The sequence below is a fragment of the Agelaius tricolor genome, unplaced genomic scaffold, assembly GCF_023055355.1.
Source record: "Agelaius tricolor isolate 1412-34295 unplaced genomic scaffold, bAgeTri1.0.p SCAF_14, whole genome shotgun sequence".
Taxonomy (NCBI): domain Eukaryota; kingdom Metazoa; phylum Chordata; class Aves; order Passeriformes; family Icteridae; genus Agelaius; species Agelaius tricolor.
Window position 1 is genome coordinate 12,579,693 of NW_027269274.1, and position 25,505 is coordinate 12,605,197.

Consider the following 25,505-nt stretch of genomic DNA (forward strand, 5'->3'; position numbering starts at 1 on the left):
CAAGGTGACAAATGAATAGCTACAGTTATGGGGATTGAAGGTAATTGGTATAAGTAGCTAATGAATATATGCGTCTGTTCAACAACTACAGCACTAGTATACTTTTAACAAAGAAAACAAATTATAGGCTTCTAATGTTTTGCTAATTACTTGTAAAACTAAAATCTGGTATTTGCATTTCCTAGGCACTGCAAGAACGGTTATTTTCAGCAGGCAGTGTTCACTGCATTGCATTCCTGGCAGCTGCCAAAGACAGGTCTTTGCTTTGGCTTTTGCATTTTCACATCACTCTTGCACTGCAAGTTGTGAGCCTTACAGGGAAATAAATGTTAACCTTCTGGCCTCCAATATAGGTTATTTAGTGCTGTTCTCAGTATGCACCCATGAAAGAACACTGCTAAAATAAACTAAGATTTTTTTTGCCTGCCCTTCATAACCATGAATGCATTTCTACTCTTCAAAGGTGAAATGTTGTCACCTTGTCCAGTGTCTTGGAAAAAACCTTTGAATCTGAGAGTAAGAGGTATGCGCTGGCACTCAGTGTAGAGAACTTGTTAAAGTTAGGAGTTGGCGAAGAAGGCAGTGCCAGTCCTGGGGCCGGAGCGTTCCTGGGCCCGAAATACCAGGGGGGATTCGTGCCCAAGGGCGGGTTCGCTGTGGGGAGAGCCCGTTCCGAGCGCCATGCCCCGGCTGCAGGGCAGAAGCCTTGTGCGGGCTGCGGCCTTCTCGGGACAGCGGCGTCCCCTCAGGGCAGCACTCCGGCACCGGCGGGAGGGCGGCGGTGCCCCGGGGCGGGAGCCGCGGCTCCCGAGCGGTGCCGGTTGTCGGGAGCAGCGAGTCCCGAGCGGTGCCCCGGGGCGGGAGCAGCGGGTCCCGAGCGGTGCCGGTTGTCGGGAGCAGCGGGTCCCGAGCGGTGCCCCGGGGCGGGAGCAGCGCGCTCCCAACGGGCCCGTCCCGCCCCAACGCGTGGGCACTGCCCGCGCCCCGGCCGCGCCCCTACTTATAACGTGTGCCGCGAGCGGATTGGCTGGGCCGCGCTGGCCGCAGACCCGCCCCCCCTCCGCCGCCATGTTGTGTGGTGGGGCGGGGGCGGCCCGCGGGCTGCCGTGAGGCGGGTGGAGGGCGAGTCGGGGCGGCGCGGGCGCTGCTGGCGCTGGGCAGGGGCGCTGTGCTGGGAAGAAGAGAAGGCGCGGGCTGCCGGGCTCGCTTCTGCGGAGGGAATGGCGGATGCCGTGATCCGCAGTGGCGGCGAGATGGAGCCGGAGCAGCATCAGCGGATGGAGAAGACCAGCGCGGGCGTCCTCGGAGTGGAGAGTAACAGAACAGGAGCCGCTGAGGACACCGCACAAAATGGCGGACGCTCTGAGAGCGCTGGGGAGGCGCTGCTGGTGGCTGCTGTTGCTGCAGAGGACAAGGTCCCCACAAACCTCAGCATCAGCAGCAGCAGCAGCCAGCGCAGGAGCAGCATCTCGACGGCAAATGAACAGCAGCAGCCGCCCAGCGGTGTGCTCGGGGGGCCGCCCCCTCTCCCTAAGCCCTCAGAAGACCAGCAGCCTGTTAGGAAGAACTTTCAGATTCCCAGGAAGAGCAGAGAAAAGAAAGGTTGTTCCTTCCCTTCCCCTCCCTTTTCTACCTCGCTCCCCTCTCCATCCGATTCATCAGGCAGCTCTCGGACACCTCACACGGCTGCATGCAGACAAACCCCGCGCTGTGGAGGAGGCTCTGCTGGCTCGCACTCGCGAGGCTGCTGAGGAGCCGATTTTAGTGTCAGGATGTTCCATTCTTTTCCTACCCCTCCTCTTTTCTTTCTCACTTTTATTTTGTCACGAGGATGAAACAAAACCAAAACCAAAGCTCGGCTTGAATTTCAGACCTCTGCTTTAAAAGGAGGAGAAGCTGGATGCGATCAGGGTGGGCTTGAGTTGATCTCGGCTCTGCTTCTGGAGGTGCATTGTGGAGAAGATGTTTCTTTGGGATGCCGACATCAGCGAAGATGGTTCGCTTTTCTCTTCCCCGACCTCCTCCCTGCAGGAGAAGGGTGTAATCCTGGTTAGGATAGACGAAACAAACCCAGCAGAGTTGTCCTTCATTGATGATACGCAGAAGACTGTTCTTATCTGGTGAAAGTTCTTTGCAGGGAGAAAGGGAGCATCCCACGTTCTCGTGCCTCGCTTTGGAAGCGTTCTGCTTCCAAGTGTCCAGGGTTTGGGGTTTTTTGTTTCTGAGTAACTCTTCCTCTAAAAGCCTGTGGTATTTCTTGCTTTTCACAAGACTCCACTGGTTTCTTCTTAACTTTGTTTTTGTTAAGTGGAGTTGAAGACATGTCTGATTTCCTCCCTGAAATTTATCTTAGTTCTTGCCCTTTTGCAATATGGAGTCAGTAACTTAGTACATATTACAAAAATACTTGTTTGAATAGGCTTCTTGTTCTTCAGGAAGAGGGTAACATCTTAACTTCTTGAAATGCTTTCTTCTGTAAGGAAGAGATGAAGGTAGGTTTATTTCATTATCCAGTCTTTTCTCTCCAGTAATAGACTAATTCCTTTTGGCAGTAATGACCCCTTTTGCTTCCTGGTCTTTCCCATTGCCACCCCACTCTGGGCTGATACAAGTCTGGCAGAGATTCATTGTAAAAAGAAGTGGGTTGATTTGGAGAAAAAAAAAAGTCTTATAATTCATCTGACAGAAAAATACCTGGATGTAACTTGGTGCCTCATGAACAGTCGAAGTTTCTTGTGTGCCCCACCCAAATGTGGTTACACCCAAGTGTGGTTTAGATGTGTTTCAGAAATGTTTGTACTTAACCAATGCTATTTGAAGTTCCACTTTAGCATTTGGTTCCAATGTGAATGAAAACCTGCAAAATACCTTCTTAGGTCATCTGATTCATCATTTGCCTATGCTGAGCCATCTGCAGTGTGCAAAAAGTTTTGGATTGTGTAGTTCAAACCTCAGGCTTCTGTGGCCTCTAAGGTAGAAGAGGAAGCCATTCTTATCTTACTTCAAAAACTGACTTGCTAATGTCAAGGTCATTTGAGCCATTCTCACCTTTTTTCCTTTCAGCCTGCAGAAAGGCTCTCAGGTATTTTGATCATTCTGATGACTTGGAGCTTCCGAAGCTCTCAGAGCAGTACCTGCTCCATTCGGCCCGCGGTGCTTGCGGATTGACAGCTGTGAGTGTTGTTCTCACGGCATGGATTGCCAAACTGCAGTTTGAGGACAGCTAAATTGCTATTGGGATTTGTATTGTCATTTGAAAAATGATGCAATTCAGTCAGCTCTGCAACTGCACTGGAAATCGGCACTGGATCATCTGATGCCATAGCTAGTGGCTCTTGCAGCATCCTTATTGTTAGTGCTTAAATACATCTTGTTAAATTGCAAAATAATCTGAATGACACCAGTTCCTCTCGAGAGAGCTGTCTTGGCTTGGTTCTAAAGCCCAGCATGAAGCAATACGTATGGAAGCTTCCTCCATCGTTCCTTGCCTTGCAATTGTTCTGCTTTTTAAGCCACCATGTCTTTCCTGGACGTGCCATCCTGGGACACAGCTGCTGCCGTGATTGTCGAGGCTTAGCTGCTATGTACAGGAGCACCTTGTCCGAGGTGTTTGAGTTTATTTGGAGGTGGGTTTTTTGGTGGATTTTTAAGTATTTTTAAACACCAAAATGTGTTTCAGGAACAATTTTTGGTAGTGAAGAAATTAAAAATTGAATCTGGAAAGCACAAATGTATGAGAAAATTTAAGCTTTAGCTTCTAAAATGTAAGAGAAATATCCTGAAAATTTAGGCTTTAGCTGCTTATTTATCTTCTTCAGAATTTATCTTCCCTCTTGGACACTTAGGTAGGGACTGAAAGTCAACAGAAATCCTTTGTAATCTGAAGGAAAGATACTCTTAACAACTGTGATCAGTTTGCACAGAGAATTCTTCTGATTTTCTCATGCTTTTTGCTGGCATAGGAATTCAGGAAACAAATGAAAGAGAAGTTGGCTGCAACGTTATTTTTTTAAGGTGTGCCTGTATTTGTCTTCCTCCTTAGAAGTTCCTTGGAGGTTTGTTTTCTTGGTACATGGAGTTTAGCAATGGTGTTATGCTCTCTTGAGCAGCTTATCTGTCGTTTGTCTTCAGGCCTTTCCTGGCCTCTTCTAATTCAGTTGTCTGATCTTCACAGATTTCCAAGTTTGCTTGGAACTTGAGAGGTCCTTGATAGGATTAGGAAAGCAAATTTAAGGCTAAATCAGTGTAAGAGCACTTTTAACTTGCTGAACGATATGAGTGATCTCCTTACCAAACGATAATTCCACCAACGATGCTGACATTGCAGCCTTTAAGAGGTTGCTTGTTGGTTAAAGTTGGAGTTTCTTTCTGTCGAAGTAGCAAATAACTGCTGTTTCTCAGGCTGAGGGGGGAAAGGTCTTGCTTTTACCCATGAAACTCTGCAATGCTTGCCTGAAGGTCTAGGTTGTCCCTTTTCTAATTCATCGTTCTGCCTTGTCTTTTGTCTTCTCGTTTTCCCTTTCTTTGGTAGAGATGTGCTCTGCTGTTGGCTTCACGATATTTCTGGGTGGAGAACTCTCAGTCCCTGAACTTGGTAACTATTTAGGCCTATTGAGAGCACAAGACATTTTGGGCTGAAAAAATCCTAAAGGTAAAAACGTCACAGTTCATTAACACCACAGATTTTTTGTTTTAGTCTTAAAAAATGAAGACTGAAAGAAATTGAGACTTAAAAGGGTGCTTCTCAATGGAGCTCCTGTAGCAAGAGCACTTGTGTGTGAGGAATGCTAGCATTCTGCCAGCTTAGCTGATCAGAAAATCATTCATTTATTTATCTTCCCTTCAAACTTGGTTCAGGATTGCTCAAGGAGGATGGCTCTGTCTTCACATTCTGACTTAAAGCAACCAAACCCAGGAACTCCAATCTCAGCTTTCTGAAGTTGAAACATCAGACAGCTGTGAAAGAAAAGTAGAGCCTCCCAGGCATGACATACATCCAAACATCCAGTCCAGTCCCTGTCCCCTGACTAGTACTTATAGCTAAACTCAATTTCCACCTGAAAATAATTACATTTGTTCCAGTGCCCTGGATAGAAGCTGAACAAACCCAGAATTTATTTACTTATGTTTAGCTGTGCTGAACAAGCCAGCAAACCCCAGAACAATTGACTTGTGTTATAAGGATGCTGCAGGTTAGTCCTTACTTTAATTAGTGTTTAATTAACCCAGGGCAGTAAAGGTGCAGTGTACCCCCACCAGCTGTGTACAGCAAGCCTGGGAGATGTGTGTGTGCTCATGGCTGCTCTTTGAAGTGATGCAGGACTGGGGTGAGCCCAGCAATTCCATGGTTTGCCCAGGGGCACAGGCCTTGGTGGCTGCTCTACAAGGTCTAGTTTAGTTTTATTGATTCTCAGTTTTATTTTAGCTTTTTCTTGTTTCTGCACTCCTTCCTTGAAGTAAGGTACAGGCCCTGCTATGGTGACATTAACATTTCAGACCATCACTGTCCTTGAACACCTCAGCTCAAGTGGGGAACTGAAAAGTATTGCCTGGCTACTCACCTCCCTGGGGTGGTGTTTCATGTTTTGATTGAGAACATGGAGTCTGCAGTGCCTCAAGTTCTGGAAGAAAAAACTGCAACAATCTTTATAAAAAAATTATTTTCTGTTTTCCATAATTGAATGATTAGGTAGGGTTTTTCCATACATGTGTTGAGCACTGACTGTATACTAGTTTATGCAGATTCTCCCTACCAGGATAACTGGGTGACTTGCTGGTTTAGGGCAATCTGTCTCAGCTTGCTCCCCAGAGCCTTCCACAGAGCAGAAGATGCTTAAACACAAAGAACAGCATGGTTGATAATATTTGTGTGTATGACAGGGTCTTAATTAATGTAATAATGTGCCTCTTCCTAGAGTTGCATCTGGGAAAGTAGGTGAGACATTATGTCTGCCTTGGGGTGGCTCTTTCTAGCTCACCCTGCAGTGCTTTCCACTTGTTTGGGCTCCAGAGGAAGAGAGAGGCTCATTTTTACTGAGCTTGTGTCCTGGGGGAAGGAGGGAGAAGGGCTGAGGTGCAGTAAACACTGGTAAGAAAACAGGAAATTGAGTCAAGCAGCTGGCCCAGATAACTTCTGCCTTACCTGCTGGTTTTGAGGAGCTGGCAGTGTGTGAGCCCAGGTCTGTCTGACAGGGAGTTGGTGTTGTAGTGTCCAAGGGATCCAAGGGGCTGGGCTGGAACAGGGGCTGCTTTCCAGGGGTGTGTACCTGCAGCACGCTTCTGTTTTCTATTCTGTTCATAAGCATTTATCTCTTCAGTACAAGAGCATTCAGTCCCAGTAATACCAAGTTGAGAATTCTATTCACTCTCAGTTCTGTCTCCTCCCATTTTGCTGTCAGCTTTTGAAGAATGAAGGTGTGGTTACTGAAAAGGATGTTACACGAGTATGGTTTCTAAATCACTTTCAGAATTTCCGCTCTTAAAAAAAATCACTTTCTCATTGTTGGTGTTGGAATCCTTGCTTGATTGCAGTTTGCAGATGTGGTGTTGCCTTCTAAAGTGTGCAGCTTTTACTAAATAACAGTTTGGTTTTCATTAGGAACATTTGTTTTATATTGAGGCTTATGCAGTAAATCTTTTCTGCAAATGAGGGAAAGATTGCTGCCTAAATTATACTGCCCTATTACTAAATGAAATTGGAGGATATACTCTGAAGATAGAATTAAATTTAATTTGTTGTTAGAGTAATGGTAGGTTGCTTTTTTGTTGTTTTTGTCTTTGTTTTGTTGGGTTTTTTTTGGTGAGATTAGTACTATTGTTGTTCCTAACTGTTGTAACTACAGTAAAAATTGTGCACTTCTGGTGGGGATTTTAGAAGTTACTCTGAGGATAAAAACCACTTCTTGTGTTGTGCTAGTTGAGTTGCCCCAGAGATGTTATTTTCCTGGCCACTGCTCTCACAATCTGCACTGCCATCCTCTGCTGGCTCCCCCGGGGTTGCTCCTCTGATCACTTTGTCACCTTGGCACCCAAACACTGCTAAGAAGCCCAGGGACTCGACTGCTGCCCTGTGGGAACTCGGGTAAAGGTTTTCCCAGGAGGGAATTTGTACAGCAGCACATGGAGGGCTTTCCTTTTAAAGCAGGTGTGGTAAGGGATAACATCATCAACCACGAACACAGGCAGTGGGCTCCTGGTATTTTTAGTAATAGGAGCTTCTTTGTCTTCTTGAAATAGGATTGGATTTCTTCATATTTAGCTTAATTGCCATAAGCAAACAAACACAAAACCTCATAATAGTTCTGAAGTGGGGCCAAGCTATGAAACTCTTGTTGAGGTTTTTATTAGGACAATTTGTTCCTGCTTCTTAATTAAAGGAGTTAATTAGTAAATTGCAGTTCTGAAAGTTTAATTACAGTGTTTTGCAGTACATATTAGATGTTTTTCAAGGAGTAAATTCAGACTTGAAGTGCTTCCCTTACAAACTTCTGAGAACTAGTAGCTGTTCAAGAGCAATATTAAAAAAACACAATTGTGATTTTTAAAAGATGCTATCATTCTAGGAAATTTTAAGACAAACTTTTTAAAGTCTATATTTGCCAAGTATTCTTGGTGTTTTGTGTTTGAAATTGAATTACAAACCATTTATTTTCATGCATCAGCTGTCAGTGAATTGGAAACTTTGGATGTTTTCACATGTATATTGGTGCTCATTATTTTATTTCTTCTCTTTTATAGCACTCTTTCAACCAGTACTTCCAGAGTCTCGAGAATTTGAGGAGATTATAAACATTCTGCATCGTTCCTACTTGGATCCGAGTTCAGTGTCCAATTTCAAATACAAGAGAGCCAGCTTAGTTCATAGTGAACTGTTGGAAAAGGAAGTGAGTATGTTTGTGGCTTCTGCTTCTCAATCAGGTACCAGTGAAATGCCAGAGACCTGGGCATTATTTTCAGTTATGCAGTTGGTCTTTAGTTGCAAACTTGCATCCCTAGAAATGAAAGCAGCTATTTTTCAGGCAAGTTTATTACTGCATAGTTTTCAACTTTTGCCTGCCAGGTACTCCAAGAAGACTAAAAGAAAAACTGTATTTGTCACCAGTGTCTGTATGATTTTAGCTTTCAGAAATTTTCTTAATTTTTATTAAGGTATTTTAATAACCCAGAAATTTGTTTTAATGTCTTCTTTACAGGGTTCATGATTCCTGTGAAAATTAGGATTAAAATATGTGCCTGACAGAAGTTTGCATAATCTCTGTAGGTTTGTTGTTTTCCAAGAAGTACTTTAGTTAAAGTGGATTACTGGTCTAGTAATTGGAGCACCTTGGTTGAAGCCCCTCTGTTGTGCCTTATGTGCTGTCTCTTAAATCCAGCCTTAGCTTGTTCTCATCACTCTCAAATGAAGTTTTCATTCCCAGTGCCAAAGCTTCACATATGAAGCAATTGAAGAATATATAATTTGTTTGCTGTGATTATCATCTTGAAGTTATGAAGTAAACTGAAGCTTTTTCTGCTATTACATTAATTATTCATGGTTACAGCTGAGAGATATTGGTAAAAACCACCTCAGCAGCAGTGAGGTGCATCTGCAAAAATATTTGCACAGTGTAAGAGATCTGTCTCCCAAAAAGAGAAAAAGTCTTATTTCTGGAGTTTCAAAGATGTGGGAGGCATTGGGCTGGATAGTTCTAGCCAGTTCTGCTACTGGATCAAACTGAACTGTTACTGCACAGGTTTGTTTGAGGAGTGTCTCTTAAAACAAACAAATACTTGGGCAGATTAAGCCAGTTGGATTTCCCACAGGTATCATGTTCTTGAAATCTAATTATAGCTTCCAGTGATTTCATTTGGATTCTTTTGATTATTTTTGTACACTTGGGTCTGCTAACATAGGTAGGGCATTAAACCACTGACACTTGAGTGTGTTAGCAGCAGTGTGTGAGTGCCTGTGCTCAGAGCTCTGTGTGTGAACAGTTCACAGAAAAACGGCGGGAGCTGAAGCGGGACGGGCGGCCCGAGGAGCAGCTCTCGGAGAGCCACGCCTTCCTCATGGTGGATCGCTGCCAGGTGAGCCCCGAGCCCGCAGGGGAAATGCTTTCTGAGCACTTGGGAGCTTCTGGGCCTTTGGGGTTTTCACAATGGTTTTATTGACACAAAGTTACTTCTGCAAAATTCCGCACTGGAAGGTGTAGAAGGATGGGAAAGGGTTTTGTCACCATTTAAATCCTCTATTCCCTGCTATTTAAGGTACTCCATTTACGTGACTGTATCTTCTCTGGTTTAGGCTCTCTTTTATAAATAGAAGGATAGATTTTCTGGATGACATGTGAGTTTTTATTTGGTTTTTGTTTGGGTTTTTTTTTTTTTTTGTTGAGGAATATTTTGTGCTTTCATTGCATTTGGGTTTTGGTGGTTTTTTTCTTCTTTTTTTGGACCAACAAGGTAACTGTAAAATTAGAAAATGGACATTGTCTTCTCTGTCTCTTCTTTGATCATATACTTTTAATCAAAGTGATGGAAAGGTGATTTCTGTGCTTTGTGTGCTATTAGAGAGTTGGGATTTCTTAAGCATGCAGTCATTTGACAGATATACTTTTGTTTTAAATATTAAAATTTTCTGTATTAAAGGCAAGTAATATAAAGAGTGTTGAAGGTACAGGGAGGGTGTGATTATTTAAGATACAGGTGAGTCTATGTAGCTGTTCCATATCAGAGTTCAATTTACACAGTTGAATAGTTTTATAGAGAATTCAGACTAGTCTTGCCTCTGTTTGTAAGGGTTGGGGTTTTGTTTAAATCTCAGTTTATATTCTGTAATTTATATTCTGTAATTGTCATTTATCGCTGTTTGTCCTGTTCATATCCTGTCTTTCCTTACAGACTTGCTTAAAAACCTCTGTTCTCTTTAGATCCAGAGCATATGTGAAAAGGGGCTGCAGGTTGGCCACTCCAAAATCACAATTCTCGGCAGCCCTTCCAGGGGTAATTATCTTTTGATTAGAGTGCTGGTTATTCAGTAGCAGTTGGCAGATAATGTGATGCAGTTGTGTCAACTTTCAGTCTTTTTTGTATCACTAACTGCAGCACTATCACAGCAAGATGTGTTTAACAAAGGAAACAGACCTCAGAACATTATTTCATAGCTCTGTTTTTGAGTAGTTCAGTGAAATTCCTTTTCCAAAGGGAACACCTAATTCTCATTTGGCTTTAAGTCAAACCAGTATCCCATGTCTTTGCAGGGGGCCCAAAGAGCTCGTGCAGTGTGTGGCTGCCTGCCTCTGTGTCTGTGTGTAGGTGTGTGCATTCAGAGATACCTCATGGACACAGTAGCCCAGCTCAGTTTTGGTGTAGATAGAACTAAAATTCTTGAATGCACAAATCCAAGAAGAGCGTAGATAAATTGGAGACTTAGAGGAGTCACAAGATGTTAAAGTGTTTTGAGAGTGCAAGACAGTAAGTTCCTTTTGCAAAGCTTTTCAAATAGAAAATTAGGAGCTAATTTTGTCATCCTGTGTGAGAGGAACATGGTACAGAGGTATCATGAATATTGAAAGCAGACAATATGAAAGAATATACAAGTGAATATTGAAAGCAGAAATAGGTGAGAGGTGGAGAACAAGGCTTTATGACCATGTGATTTTTTACTGTTTAACTGGTAAAGGGTCTGGAGCAATTTGCTCAAGCAGTTAAATACAGAGTGGGAATGAGAGGAACATAAAGCAAATGGATGTTTTTTAGAGTATCTGAATTCAGTTACAGTTCTTTGGTCTGAGGTAGTCAGCCAGACCAGCAGATGACAGTGTGTTTGAGGCTGTAAAATCTATGAAATAACTAAGTACAGAAAAGCACAAAATTATTTTACCTTTGCACTTGAGTGTCAATTGTATCTTTATTCTTTTGTGTGCATTGAGCTTTAATCTCATGTAAGGCTTTTTAAATCTCTAATAATGTTTTAACATTCAGCATAATGTATTTTGGTTTCTTTTTATACTCTTGTCAGGTGTATATATCTCCAAGTATGCTGATTTATTGCAGCCTAATCCTCTAGAATCTGGAGCAACTGGAGATGTGATTGTTTTTAAAATAATAAAGGTAATTTTATCTTGCTATTCTTGAAGGATTACTTTGCTTACTGGTAACACACAGGTGGTTTTAACCTAACTTTCAATTTGTGCAGTTATCTGTGTATAGAGAAACTAGACCTCTACTAGATTTAAAATCCAGTATTGATATTAAGCTTAAATAAATCATAATAAATTGTTATAGAAGGCAGAAGTATGTTGGTTTTTTTTGAAAGTATGAAAATAACGTACTTCCAGAAGAAGCTTTCTTAATGGCTTGTTTTATTTTCTCTTACTTTGTTTGGTACTTGAAGCAATTTGTCAGCTTCCAGGACAAAGTTCCTGCTGACAATTCTTCTGTGTTATTACAGGGAAAAATGAAAAGCATATGTGACTACAGTGGTACGAAAGCAGTGGACTCAGCTGTGAGGAGTATGTTGGATCCCACCCCAAACCACGAGTGTCACATTTCAAAGAATGCAGCCAAAGTCAACTCCTTGCTGGCTTACCGAGCCTATGAGCTCACCCAGGTACAGCTGAGCCTGGGCCACCTTCTTGCACAGAACCTTCCTAAAGAGAACTTCTGAGCAATGGAGAGAAAATGACAGGAGTTAGAGCAGCCCCTGAGCTTCCCTGTGCAGTGCAGCTGGCTGTGTGCAGCACTCACAGCTGCTGCATTAGAAATCTCTTACTGCCACAATCTGTTGCAGTCAGATTATTTCACCTAGTCTGCAGATTTCAGGGTCCTTGCTTGAAAGCATTCTCTTCAGTATTAACTTAGTTTGTCTTCTGTAAATCAGTGAAATAGATGGCTAAAAAATTCATATGTTTTTTCATTTCTCATTGCAAATTTGCCCAAATTAACATTTTATATTGGTGATTGAGCTAAGGATAGACTCTAGAACTCATTGCAATATTTACTTTCCTCTGAAGTTTTTGGTTTTTGTTAGTTAATACCTTCACTCACCAAAAATACTTTCAAGTAAATGTTGCATTTCAAGAATGTTTTATTCTTGATTCACTCCTGAAGGTACTGTCCATATCTAAGTGGTAAATAAAGGAAGGAGAAGATAAAAAAAAGATCTTAATTTATTGTATTCTCTAGTACATATGAAAGGAGAATTTAAAAACTTCTTTATTTTAAATGCCAGCGTTTAAAGAAATTAATGATTGCTCCAGGCTTCTGATTTAACACTGTCCCTTCTTTTTCCCAGTACTACTTTTATGAGTACGGCTTTGATGAGATCAGGCCAAGACCAAGACATGTTTGTCCTTTTGCTGTTGTTTCATTTACTTATAAAGATGACATGGTACAAGGACCAAAATTTGTGCCCTCATCAAGGTAAGCTAGGAAGTGAGTTGTGGAAAATGTGCATGTAGCAGGAAGAATTCATAGCTCTTGGCAGTAGCTTAGAATTGATTTAAATGAACAGTGCTGAAGTGAATGAATGTGTCACAGGGACTTAGTATAATAAATACTTATTATACTAAATGTATTATACTTAGTATAATAAATACTTCTAATGCAAAGCAAGAGGTGCCAAAATGGGTTTTATGCAGCAGGGTGGCCCCTGTGGGAAGCAGTTTTGCTGCTCTTCCCACCTGCTTGCCTTTTGCCCGGGTGGAATCCACAAATACTGAGGGGTTGTACCTAAGTGAGGAAATTTGTGGACATAAAAGCATTCACAGCATTATCTTGCTTGGTACTCTAAAATAATATTCTGTGTATTTTGTCTCTGAACCCTTCACTGGTGTCTGCTGGTGGAGAGAGTACGTAGATGGCCAGTTGATCACAGATCCACTGTGATACCTGTGCTGACAGGAAGATGTCCAGCTGTGGGGACTGGGCTATGAAATGCTAAAAGCAGTTATCAAGGTACCTAAATTAGTACAAGATGCTGCAGCAGTGATAGATTGAGATTAGAGTGGGAATTACCAGTCTTCCTATTTTGTTAGACTGATAAACTATTCTTAAAGTAAGATTGAGTGGTCAGAATTCTCTGTTCCATCCTAGTCATTCTGTCTCTCTTCTTTTGTTTAGAGCAAACACCTTGCATGCAGATAGAAGTACAGGTAAGAATGAATTCCAGTTTTTGGTTTTATGGTACAGACTGGGAAGGTTTTGATGATTTTCCCCCTGTAGTTTTATGTTTGACCAGTTTAGTTATGCTGAGTGTATACCTGAATTTTATCCTGAACCATGCTGGTTGCTGATACTGGATGATCAAACAGACACCTTAATGTGTATCTTCTTTTATCAGTGTGAACCACAAGTGAACAAAAGCAACTGTCTTTTTTCCCTTCTCTCCTACTTAGAGTGTAGTAGGAACTGATCTTCAGTTCCTGAATCTCCTGTTCAATGGCATTTCAAATAATATTCTTTGTCATGCTTTGTTTTGAACCTCATTCAAGCAAAGTTAGTGTGTATGAAAGTGGTTGACAGTTAAGGTAAGGAAAGAGGATATAATTCCTCAGAAATTAGCATCAAGGGTGTGCTTATACTGACAGGTGTGGGTAACAAACCAACCTCCTTTACTCTGCTCAGAGCAGATCAAAACATGACAGGGTTGATAACATCCTTTCTGTTGCCTTTTAACGTTATTGTCTGGTGTTAGTATGAAAGTTTCCCTATACTGATTTTGGAGATTCAGCAGCCTCTTCTTTCAGTCACAGAGTGGTTTCACTTAGTCTTCCTCTCTCCATCTTAATTTAGAGAAACCTAATGTTACATTGTGGAGGGGACAGCTTTGGAATAAAGGCAAACTTGTGTGCCACGTTTCCCTAAAATCAGCAGCACGACCTTTCCTTCCATGCAAGCTGTGAGTATTGCCATTTAGACAGTAAGTTTAAAATACTGCTCTATTAAAACTCTTTTGAGTAGAAACTGCTGAGTTTTGGATATATTCAGATGCAAATCTGAAATACTGATTAAGTGCCTTAAATACATCAAACAAGAGTCGAGTCATGTATGTCCAGAATTTTCTTGAGCTCAGGCACACAACTGTCAGCATCTCTGCTGTTTGGTTCTGTTGTTTGTGGATTTGTTGGGTTTTTTTCCATTCAAGTGACACACACTCCTCTGCAGGAATAAACACCCCTGGCTCATGAGATAGTCCAAAGAAATTATTCTTAAGGGCGTGTATTTACTGGTTCTTACTTTATCAGGAAGCATAGGAATATAGAAAGTAAAAAAAGAGGTCTTTATTTTTTTTTTATCTCCACCCACCCTTCTTCTCCAGTTCTGAGAAGCTTGAGGTTGAAAAAGTTGTAAGCATTGATCATTTGAAGCAAAAAATTTCACCAGCATTGTTCTTGAAAGAAACTTACCAAGAAAGAAAAGAAGGTAAATTGTTCTCATTTAATTTCTTTAAATTCAGAATTTTCAAGTTTTCTGAATTAGAATTTTGGTTCTTTTTTCCTTACACTCTCTTTCTCCCCTGTATCCTGTCAGTGTGGAAGAATGGCATGTACTCTAGCCTGTATGAAGTTGTGGAGAAGTCCCGTTCTGGGAGCCACTTCGAGGGGTTACTTCAAAAACTAGAGAAAGAGAAACTCGTGAGTGCAACAGATTTGACTATTCCTATTTTTAAAAATAATTTTACTAGTTAGTAGTTTCAGGCATACTACAAAATCCACAGTCTCACTGGAATTCCTTAGCTGGCATACTCTTAAGTATCAGGGCACTTCTCTGCCCAAGACAGAATTGTCTTACAGTCAAGAAGAGTATTCATGGTGAGCAAATGTCTTTGAAGCAGTTTGCTCTTTTTGCTTGAAAACAGGTCCTTGTGAAGCCACTTGTGGACAGAGGATTTCTTATTCTTCTTTCTCCTTGGCAGATGATGTCCCCTTATGGTAAGCATGCTCTGGGTTTGTGTTAGAGTTGGGTTTGTTGTTTTGGCTCTTTTAGGGGGGTGGGTTTTTGCATACTAGATTGACTTTGGGTGGTCCTCTCCTTTTTACCTGTTTGTTTTTTTTTTTTTTTGTGTTCTAGACCACCAGACTGGACGGTCCCGTGTGCTTCATGCATTGTTTCTGTTCCCAGAGTCTAGAGGTGTCATTAACTCAGGTTTGCTCACTGTTGTGTGCAGGTTTATTTAAACAGAGGTGATATTCTGTTGAAGATTTTGCAGTCACTCAGTGTGAACTAAGAGTAACAGTTTGCATTGGTTAGGGTCATGGTTTTAGTGTTTAGAAACACTTGTTTCTTCACAAAAGCAAATGTTGCATGTTGAAGGTTCACTTGTTCATATTTGAGAAGGTAAAACTTGTTGAAATTTCTTGATAGAGCATCCCTGGCTTCTGAATTACTTCTTCGTGGTCATTCCAAACTGTGTTTCACCCAGCATGTATTAACATAGAGTATTGCTGACTAGTCATCATTTATTTGTAGCTTCATGGTTTGATTTTAATTGTGGATTCCCTTTTCTCCTTTTGGCAGCACAAAAAAATGGTCCATATGGAACACAGAAAAATTCACCTTCCATGGCTTTGCACAAGAAAAAGGAAATCGTTCCAGAATTCACCAAGTTGGTTCAGTCTCTGCATTTTGCTTTGTACCAGGCCCGTAAACACAGCAGTGTAGATTACAATGCTATTGTGGACAAGTACATTCATGAGTACTTCAGAAAACTCTACCACGGCCCTGGAAGAGGCAGAGAATTTATAGTTCGTGAGTACTCAACACAGCTGGATGACAAAAGGTTTCTGTACCCTGCCCCGAGGTACAAAGGTGACATTGGCATGCGCTTGCAGAGCTATGTCTTCAACTGTGAGGCCTATCAGCTCCCCGTCTCCAGAGCCAGGGAGCTGCTGGATAGAAACCGCAAACCCCAGCGCTTCAGCCCCAGCTCAGATTATGAAGCCACTGCTGCCAAAAAAAGAGTGTCTCGTGCTGGAGATGATGATACTGAAAGACTCAAGGATCTCATTAACTTGATCCAGTGTAGAAAGAAAAATGTAGGTGGAGATTCTGATTTTGAAGACCCCAGAATTAGGAGTGGTCTGAAAAGAAAGCTGGAAGAGCAATCTGGAAATTTGCAGAAATACCTAAAAAGGAGTGACTCTGCAGAGAATATTTGTCAGTGCGAAGGTAAGAAAGTCTTTGTTTAGAGTTCTTCTTTAAACATTGTTATTCAGAGCATATTTAATACTTAATCATCACAGATTATCTTTTTGCATGCTGTGGCAATTTAATGCACGATGGTTCATTGGCCTGAGATATGTTAATAGAGATAAAGTTTGTTTTTTGCAGGTTTCCACTTTTTAGGAGATAAGTTAAGGGGAATTTTCCTGGAAGTTGCTTTTGTTTAGCCTCTTTGGAAAGAAAGCAGACTTCTGAAGAGTTTACTTGCCTGTGGAGCTGTCCAAAGACTCTCTAATACAGAACACTTAGCAGACTTGATATTGTCTTTTGTGCAGTTTGACTTTGCTGTAATTCTTTGTGTCCACTACCCTATTTCATACCTAAGAAGTTTTGATGGAAGGGAAGAAGCATAGTTCAGTTTTGAAATAGCCATTTGAAATAATGTGTGTTGTGGGACAAAGGAAACAACCTAATAAGATTAAATAATTCTCTACATGAAATTATCTACATCCAAACCTGAGACAAGTATCACAGATACCTTCTGACTTAAGGTCTGCCAGAAAAAACTCTTTGATTTCTGTTTCCCTGACCATTTTCTCAAGGCAACTATAGAAGCCTCCTGCAAAAGGGGGAAATGGGAACGGGGTGACACAAAGAAGAGGGGATTTCCATCAAGCACCAGTCACTCTGGTCTGTGTGAATCACTGGAAGATGAACTGATCTTAGTTGCCCTTAGTTGTCCTCTTGAGGGGACAGAAGATACTGACTGCCGTGTAGGGATGAAGCAGGCAAAGGGTGGACTTTATGGCTGGGATTCCTGCTTAGTGAATTCTGTGAACCTTTAAAGGTCTTTTGAGATTGACTAATGATGTAGAATATGTGATGAAAGCATGTCTACATTTTTGTTAAAATAAGTGTGTGTACATACAAAGTGATGCTAAAGATTGAGACTGTGGGTACATGGCAGATGTTTGTGGGGAGATCTGGTTTTGTTTTTATTTTAAGACTGAGCAATGGATTCCTTTTCCTCTCCTAAGGTGGCAGAACCTTGGATTCCCCACAGTATGTGTTCCCAATGAATCCTGAGCACGCTGGCCACGAGGGTGACTTCAGGCCGGACGTGTCGGACGCTGCGGCCGACCCGGAGGCGCTGGTGCGGGCGGTGCTGGAGACGCTGGGCCCTGCCAGCCACTGGGAGCCGGCGCTGCTGCAGGCTGTCACCCAGGCCCTGGCCTTGGGCACCGAGGACACTGAGGAGGATGTGAGACAGAAGTACGAGTATGAATCCATTGCAGCTCAGGACAGAGAGGGTCAGGAGCTTCCTAACGCTGCTCAGGCTGACAGTGTTCCCTTCAAGGACCCGCAGAGCCCGGCCGTGCTGGAAACCGACGTGCAGTGCTTGCCCTACATGCCCGTGGATGTCAGTCTGCAGCTCCCACCCAACGAAGCACCCCTTGAGCACACACTACATTTACCAGTAAGTGAAACTGCCAAGGTGCTGACAGTGAAAGTACTGTTTTCATAAATATGAGACTGAATGAAAAAAACATTGTTTTTTTACAGAGGCAAACACAGATAGGTACTAATTCTCCTGTGAAGCTTTTCTGTTTGGTAGGAACATAGGTGGAAATTTTCTCCACTCTTAAGTGTGTGTTCACGGTTCATTATTCTTTTTGTGATAAAAAAGGAGCAGAGTTGAAGAATTCTGAGCATTTCACTGCATGCTCAGCTCTCTTTGAGTGACTTGTTGGTGCAGTGCTGTATATGAGTTCCCTTGTGCTTAGGGATCACAGTACCCTAGCTTAGCCTACAAGAGTGATGGTTCCATGATCTCTGTTACTGGTACTTCCACACAGAGTCCAGTTCCTAAGTCATAGAGCAGCAATGACTTTGTCCCACGTGTGATCTCTGTGCTGTTTTGCTTCTACCCATCTGGGATGTGAGATGAAATTGGCTTTTTTAAGGGCCCAATACTAGTTGTAGGCAGTGCCTCAGCAAATTTATTATTTAAATTGAAAAGAGTGGAAAAGCCTGGAAAGAGTGAGGGAGCAGCCAGTTGTCCCCTCCCTTCCCCTTGGGCACCCCCAGCTTCCATGCAGTAAGAGCAGTGCTCAGGACTGCATTAGTAGTGAGAGACCACAGAAGTACGTCGTGGAAATGTTTCCAGCTTTAGACTGGATTAGATTGATAGCAGAATTGCCAGTGAACTCACTTCTTCCTGTCAACTGCTCAGAATGTAAAATAATAGTGGGCAAAACCAAAAGGAGTTGTTTTGAGATGAGCATTTTGTTGCTTGTTTTTTAGGATGCAGGCACTGGGAGTACCTTTGAAGGCTGCAGTCCCTGTCCTAGTGCACCTATAGAACATGGCTATCTCAGGCAACCTCCCTGCTCAAATAATGCAGGGGAAGTTGGAATGCACTGGAAACTTATCCCAATTACAGGTAAGATGGATTTCAACTCCTCTGTTCCTATAACTAGTGAATGAAAACATACTCTAAAGGTTTGTGCCTGGATTCATACATCCATTCTTGGATCACATGTTGGTACACAAGCACATCTATAGCCTGTGCAGTTGTTTCTTATATTTGATTAATACAGAAATCTGGATGAAAACAGGTACTGGTGGAGAATATTGGTTTGGCCTCATATTAACACAAATTAGAAATGTGAATGCTTTAAAAACAAACACAACTATAGTTTTGAATATGGATGGTGAAGAACCTGAGCTGGGGTTATGAGGGTCTTTCAGCACTCCTTGCAGCACCACTGAAGCTGTGTCAGTAATCAGTCAGACTGATATCCTCCCCTTTCCAGAAAATAAACTTGTTTTCACTGTTGCAAGATCTGGTGCAGCTTGCAGTCCAACTCCACCAGGTCATTTGTGTCTAAGCTTTTTAAAGTAGTAGCAAATGAAAATACTTGAATCATATGTTGCCCTGCTTGATTTCTAATTTAATTTTTAATTTGTAATGAAGGTATACCCTATTGTGCTACATTATCTCTGGGAAAACTACTTGTATTCTGCTTTTTCAGCAGACTTGGACTGTGCTGTTTGACTGTCTTAGGAGCTGTTAAATGTACTGTGCTTCTGTACCTCAGCAGACTGTAACACTTGAGTATTGGGGTTGAAGTTGGTTGATGGGGAAGGCATAACAGTAATGCTGTTATGGGATTTGGAGGTTTTGGTGTATCAGCTGTGTGTCACTCTCACACATGAGATGATGGTGATGATGAACTCTTCTTCTGTAGGTCTGAAGTCACCAGAAGAGCCACTGGAATATTTGCCACCAATGGATGCACTTCCTAATGACCCCCGGGTAAATAGACAGAGAAATTCTGATTATCAATTGCCCTGCTCTCCATTTGCAGACACACAGAAGGGGACAGCAGAAGATGGACATTACACAGGACAAGTGGAGAAACTTGAAGATCAGTATGAACTAACAGATCAACCTTTTACAGCTAAGCATTCCATTAGTGCAGTAATAGAGACAACACTGTTAGAAGAATATAAGCTCTTTGCAAGAAAGATTAAAGAAATTTTGCAGCAAAAAAACATTCCTTATGTCAGTGACATGTCCACACCAGTCCTTTCTGCCCAGGAGAGGATGATGAGACTTTCTGAACACATCTGTTTGCAGGCCTCAGAGATTTCTGTCCAAGAATACGTAGAGAGCCTGATTAAGAAGCTGGACAGTGTCATTTTGGCTTCTTCCTGCATGAAGCAGGCTGCCCCAGCGTATCCTAGTCCTGAAGCACTGGAGGGGGCGGGCAGGGACAGCGGCGCAGCGCTCCCCGAGCCGCCCTGCGATGCCCCGGGGCAGGAGCTGCGCCAGCCCCCAGCAGGCCTGGCCCTGGGCAAGGACACCGCGAGCCACGGCAGTGCTAAAGCAGAGGAACAGACCTCTGCTGCTGCTGACCTCAGGGAACCACCTGAAAAGACTCACAAGTCCCCTAACAACTTAATAAACATTTCAACTCAACCAGATTTTTCTGATTTGATAAGCAAGTTAAAGCCTGAATTATTTACCGGTTTCGTCCAAATAATGGAAAATGTACAGAAAAACAGAATCCAATTTTATATTCATGAAGAGGAAGAAAGTGTTCTCTGCAGAGAAATCAAGGTAAAGCTGTTTCAGTTCAACCTCTCTACTGTCAGAACAGAGTGTCTTTTAAATCTACTTGTATGAAACTGGACACACTTTGACTGTGACAGTGAGTTGTGAAAATAGGCTGTCCTGTCCCATTTCCTCACTGAGCTTTGGTGGTAGTCTTGCTTATATTTAGCTTTTACATAAGGCTTTTTCTTTGAGCTGGAAAACAGAACAGGCTGCAGGTTGGTCCTTTCTGAAGATCCTGCCAGGGGGTGGGCTTACAGAAAAAAGGTGATAAGTGAAGAAATGTGACAGCTACCGTTTTAGAAGGAATGTATGAAAAGTCACTCTGTGTGCTTTTGGGTTTTTTTCTCTTCCCCTCTAATAGTAGAGAGAAGTTTGAGAAATCACTATGCTTCTGTGACTTAAATGTGTAAGATGAAAGTTGTAAACTTCTAGCCTTCCTTGAACACTGGGGCAGTTTGATACTGTCAGTTGGTTGTCTGTGTGTGATTTGATAAGAATGACTGAGTTGCTGAAACAGCTGCTCTGTGTTGCTGCATCCTTCTGATTAATTTATGGGAGGGATAAAGCAGCCAGTCCCTCTGGGATTCACTGAAGTGGAAAACCTTCTTGCTGGGGGTGTCATCTGGGCATGGTTTCTACCAAACTACCTATTGACTTTTTCCTTGTCTGCTCTCTCTGTGGTGGCAGGAATATCTTAGAAAGTTAGGGAACACAGAGTGCCATCCAGAGGAGTTCCTTAAAAGAGGAGATAATTCAGAGAAACTGTTGATCATTATCCAAAATGAAGACATTGCCAATCTCATCCATAAGGTATGTCCCACGTAAGGAACTGTGAGCTACAGAAACCTGTTGGCAATAGTGAGAGGAGCTCATTTGGAGCAAGGCTGCTTTCTTCTAACAGCACAGCATTCAACACTACCCTGTCTTTAGCTGCTGTTTGAAGAAACAAAATGGTTGTAGTAAAAATGGTCTTGTCCAACATTTACTCATATCTTCTTCCACCACCATGCACAGGCTAATGCACAGTTATTGTTAGTAGTTGTAAAACTGTGCAGAGGCCTGAGGAGTTCTGGTTCTGTGATGCTCTGACAGGAGGTGAAGGCAGCTTTCAGATGACCTGAGCTATTCCTGCCAGCTTAACACCCTGTGCTGGACAGAAAGTAAAATTACTCCAAGTGCTCAACGTCCATTTACCATATTCCTGTAATGCTCCTGGGAGAGCACCTCCCTGGGCAAGAGAAGGAACAGCAATTTTTTGAAAATGTGTTCTGACGTTTGGTGCCTGGCATTAGTAGATAGCAGAGTTCTGTAATTCCTTTTTCTGTGTGACCTGTGCTTACACCTCTGATTTCAAATGTTTTTCAACAGATCCCTGGCCTGGTGACTCTGAAGAGGTTCTCCTGTGTCAGCTTTGCAGGGGTTGATAGTTTGAACGATGTGAAAAATCGCACTTACCATGACCTGTTTGTGTCTGGGGGTTTTGTTGTGTCAGATGAATCTGTCCTTAACCCAGAGTCCATCACTACAGGTAGGTGTGATCCTTGTGGAAGCTTTAGAACTAAAATCCTGACATTTCAGTATGTGAGAGGTCCCGTACTCGCCACAATAAAGGATCAGGTCTGACAATTTTTGTGATGTTCTTTGAGAACTTCAGCTATTCCAGTCTCTTTCTCAGCCCAGTGACGTTATTGAACAACACATGAACAGGGAGATTTTGACTTCTGGTTGTATTACATTGTGTAGTTATGTCTGTGGAGCCTTTTATTCCTTACTACTCCATCCACAAACATGCTGTATATACTTTTTCTTCATTTGAAATTGAATAGTTAATGAAGTTATAATTTTTTGAAATATTTTAGCAAGGCAGATTGTGTATGCTGAGGTCAGCTTTTAAATACCACTGCTGGGCACCTGAGGTACAGAAAGGCAGCTCAGTTTTATGATACTGCTGTTGGCCAATCTGCATGGAATAAAACTTTGAAGTGAGTGTCTGCTGTTTGTAATTGTGTGAATGTACTGTGATGAAAACAGGAAACAGCTTTTTGTATACACTGAAGCAGTATTTTCAGTCTACGTACCACAGAATTTAACTTGTATTTAATATCTCTACAACAGATAAACTAAAACAGTTCCTGACATTTCTGGAGGATCTCAATACCCCAGATGGGAAATGGCAATGGAAAGTCCACTGCAAAATACAAAAGAAATTGAAAGAGCTGGGGAGGTAAGTAAGGTTCTATAATAGCAGCTGTTAAAATGCTTCAGCTTTCATTATGCCATCCAAAACACTTAAATAGAACTTATTCTTATTTTTGTCTGTTGCTATTTAGACTGACCATAAATTGTTTCTAACAGTGAGCTTTCCCCCCACTGCAGGATGAATGCCAATGCCCTGAACCTGCTCACCCTTCTGAACACCTACCAAAAGAAGAACTTGGTTGAGATTCTGTCTTACCATAACTGTGACTCTCAAACTCGAAATGCTCCAGAACTTGAGTGTCTCATCAGGCTTCAAGCTCAAAACATCCAGCAGAGACATGTTGTCTTCCTAACAGGTAAACCCCACATTTGTGAACACCTCTCCCCCTTTTTTGATGACAGGTGCTAAATATTAATACAAACTCCTCTTTTATGTATTTAGAAAAGAATCTCAAGACGCTGTCGAGTTACGTTGACAACGGCATCGTGGTTGCTGCTGTTGATGACTTCATGCGTAACTTTCAAAGTCTGGTGGGGTTTCACAACTCTGATACTGAGCAGAACAACCTTGCTGCTGGCAGTGCTGGCCAAGGACAATCAGGTGAGGTCAAACACACTTAAACTTTCCTTCCTGAAGTGCATGTGTGGGGTAGAGGTGCTGGGACAGTGTGCCTTGACTCTGCTCAACAGCCACTGCAGCTGGCAAGGAAAACCAACCCTCAAAGTGTTTGAAATGGTGGGGGAAGAGCAGTGGGGATGGAGACCTTCAACACAGGCTAATGTGGTATTTGAGGCACTAGACAGGGCATCTGTTTTCAGGATAAACTTTTCACTACTGCTTTATCTACTTAGAGTAGATAAACTGTACTGAGATGTCAGTAATTGTACTCCTTTAATTGTCTGATCAAATACTCACCTGCTGTGTAACTTTAGATGCTGTTTTGACATTGTCCCCTTTGGAGCTGGGAGCTGGGATTTCCCAGCACTAAATATGAGCACGGTGTGCAGAAGCTTTTAGCACCAAGTAACTGGACACTCCCACAGAGGGTTAAGTGTGTGTGTTGAGTAAGTGAACACGAGTGGCAGAAGACCAAGACCTAAAGTGCTGTTGGACTGGCAGACCTGAAGTGTAACACTGTGAGTAGTGTATGGCCTTTTTAACCAAAGTTTATATTTCAATAGAATAGAACTTTCTCTCTCTTTTAATGTAGTTCTTGTAGAAAAGGATGAGAAGGATGAGGAGGACATGTCTCTGGATTCAGGGGATGAATTGTCAGAAATAGAAATCTGCAGTGGTGCCTCTAAGTATGATACTCATGTGGAAGCTTTGCAGACAGAGGCCAAGGGCCCACATGGAGCAGATGCTAAAGCAAGCTGCTTATCAGTTACAGAGTTACCTCCTGAAGCACAAACTGGCCTGGGGGAAAAGACTTACAAAACTGACTTGGAAGAGAAGCAGCCAATTACTCCAGTTTCTACAGCATGCTCTGCTGAAGGAGAAAAACACAATGCAATTGAACAAACTCCTTTCAGTAACTTCCAGGTTTATAGCAGACAATTAAACATGTTCCATCAATTCAGCCACTTTAGTGTCCTCACTCATCAGACTTTTCTGGGAACAACATACCCAATTTCTCCTGCAAATCAAAACCAGGAAGGGAGCAATTATTTTCTATCTGCCTACAATCAGAGCATGGATACAGAAAAGTCATTATCACCTGGTGGCTGGGATAGCTGCTGTGATTCTTCCAGGCCATATTCAGAACAGAAATGAACTCTTAAGTCTCTTTTTCTAAGTTGCTGTGGACTTCTCTGTTTCTAAAACGTTGGATTAATGATTTCTATTTTATTCTGGAACAAAATGTTTCTTGTTCTTGTTATCTCAGATGTTTTCATGTTCTATTTAAATCCCTGATGGCCCGTCCCTGTTGGAACCATCTGAAAATTTAAATAAATACATATATTTTTTAACGTTTACTGTACTTGAATTATCTTGTTTGTTGGCACTTTTAAGTTTCTACATTTGTATTTGACCTGTTACCTAAGCTTCAGTTTGAGGTCTGTTTAATGTAAAGCTGAATGTTTGCCTAAAATATGTGAGTCTTTTTTTCTTAACCACGAGAGTATCCAGGTCATGTTTCTTTACGTAAATATTAAAATTAATGTATTTATTTGACATGGACACAAATTTTGTACAATGTTTTTACATAGCTCTAAGGTAGTGTACTTATTTTCATGACTATATACTGGATTTTGGCTAAATACCTCAATTAGAGTAACCAATGGTGCAGTTCCATTACAAAAAAAAGAAATAAACTCTCAATGCACAAGGGACTTGCTAACAGATTGCTTTGTCTGTGGTTTTTACATTGTTTGCAAAGTGCTTGAGGAACTCCCAAGCTTGGTTTCATGGCCAGCAATTATCTGTGTGCCTCACTTGGTGCTCTGTGCCATTGCAGCACCACAGGGTCCTCCCAGCTTTTACCTGGCCACTGTGATTACTGTAATGAGAGGAGGACAAACCTTCATGTAATGCAGCAGAAAAACCTCAATGCTCTCCCACTTCAGCTTAATGATTCCTGGGGCTCTCAGGCTTTGTTTTTTAAATTTGGTTTTATTTTGTGAAGGAGCACTGGGGTAAGTCCAGTTTTGTCTGTTCCCTTATCCTGTCTGTTCAATTCCACATCTGCTGCGTTTCCAGCCTTTCCCCTCAGCGATTCTCTCCCTTTGTTCTGCCCCAGGCTGGCAGAGGCAGCAGCTGTGGAGTGGCTGCATTGCTCACTTGCCTGGGACTCCTGGCTTTTCATGCTCATCCTCAGGTTGCCCAAAGTCCTGTGTTTGGGGGACTTCCTGTCTGTAATTTGATTTTAGTGCTTTTCTCTGGGATGTGCTGTTTGGTACCAGGTGAGTGTTTGAAACTACAGAACTCTAAATCCACAAAATTAATTGGGACAAAATTATTGGTTAAAAAGGGCAGTTTTTAAAAAACAAGCAAAACCCATAGACTTTTGCCTGAAGTTGATTCTTGCCCTCTATAGAG

The 25,505-nt window shown here is 42.1% G+C and overlaps 1 protein-coding gene across 4 annotated transcripts; it reads left to right on the forward strand.

Moving 5' to 3' along the window:
• Positions 1–1,046: 1,046 nt before the first annotated feature.
• On the forward strand, positions 1,047–24,807 carry TASOR (transcription activation suppressor). Of its 4 annotated transcripts, none has more exons than XM_071439744.1 (23): positions 1,047–1,602; positions 7,738–7,883; positions 8,974–9,066; positions 9,909–9,981; positions 11,000–11,091; positions 11,432–11,590; positions 12,275–12,402; positions 13,102–13,133; positions 13,774–13,879; positions 14,300–14,403; positions 14,512–14,615; positions 14,840–14,912; positions 15,052–15,126; positions 15,499–16,149; positions 17,181–17,620; positions 18,448–18,586; positions 19,515–20,269; positions 20,954–21,076; positions 21,635–21,794; positions 22,382–22,490; positions 22,643–22,821; positions 22,908–23,066; positions 23,677–24,807. In XM_071439744.1, the coding sequence occupies exons 1-23, from the start codon at positions 1,221–1,223 to the stop codon at positions 24,237–24,239; spliced, it is 4,845 nt and encodes a 1,614-aa protein (XP_071295845.1). In that variant the 5' UTR covers positions 1,047–1,220; the 3' UTR covers positions 24,240–24,807. The 4 variants fall into 4 exon arrangements, with proteins under 4 accessions (XP_071295845.1, XP_071295846.1, XP_071295844.1 ...); XM_071439745.1 differs by having other exon boundaries at positions 19,395–20,269; positions 23,399–23,711; XM_071439743.1 differs by having other exon boundaries at positions 1,048–1,602; positions 19,395–20,269.
• Positions 24,808–25,505: the final 698 nt, after the last annotated feature.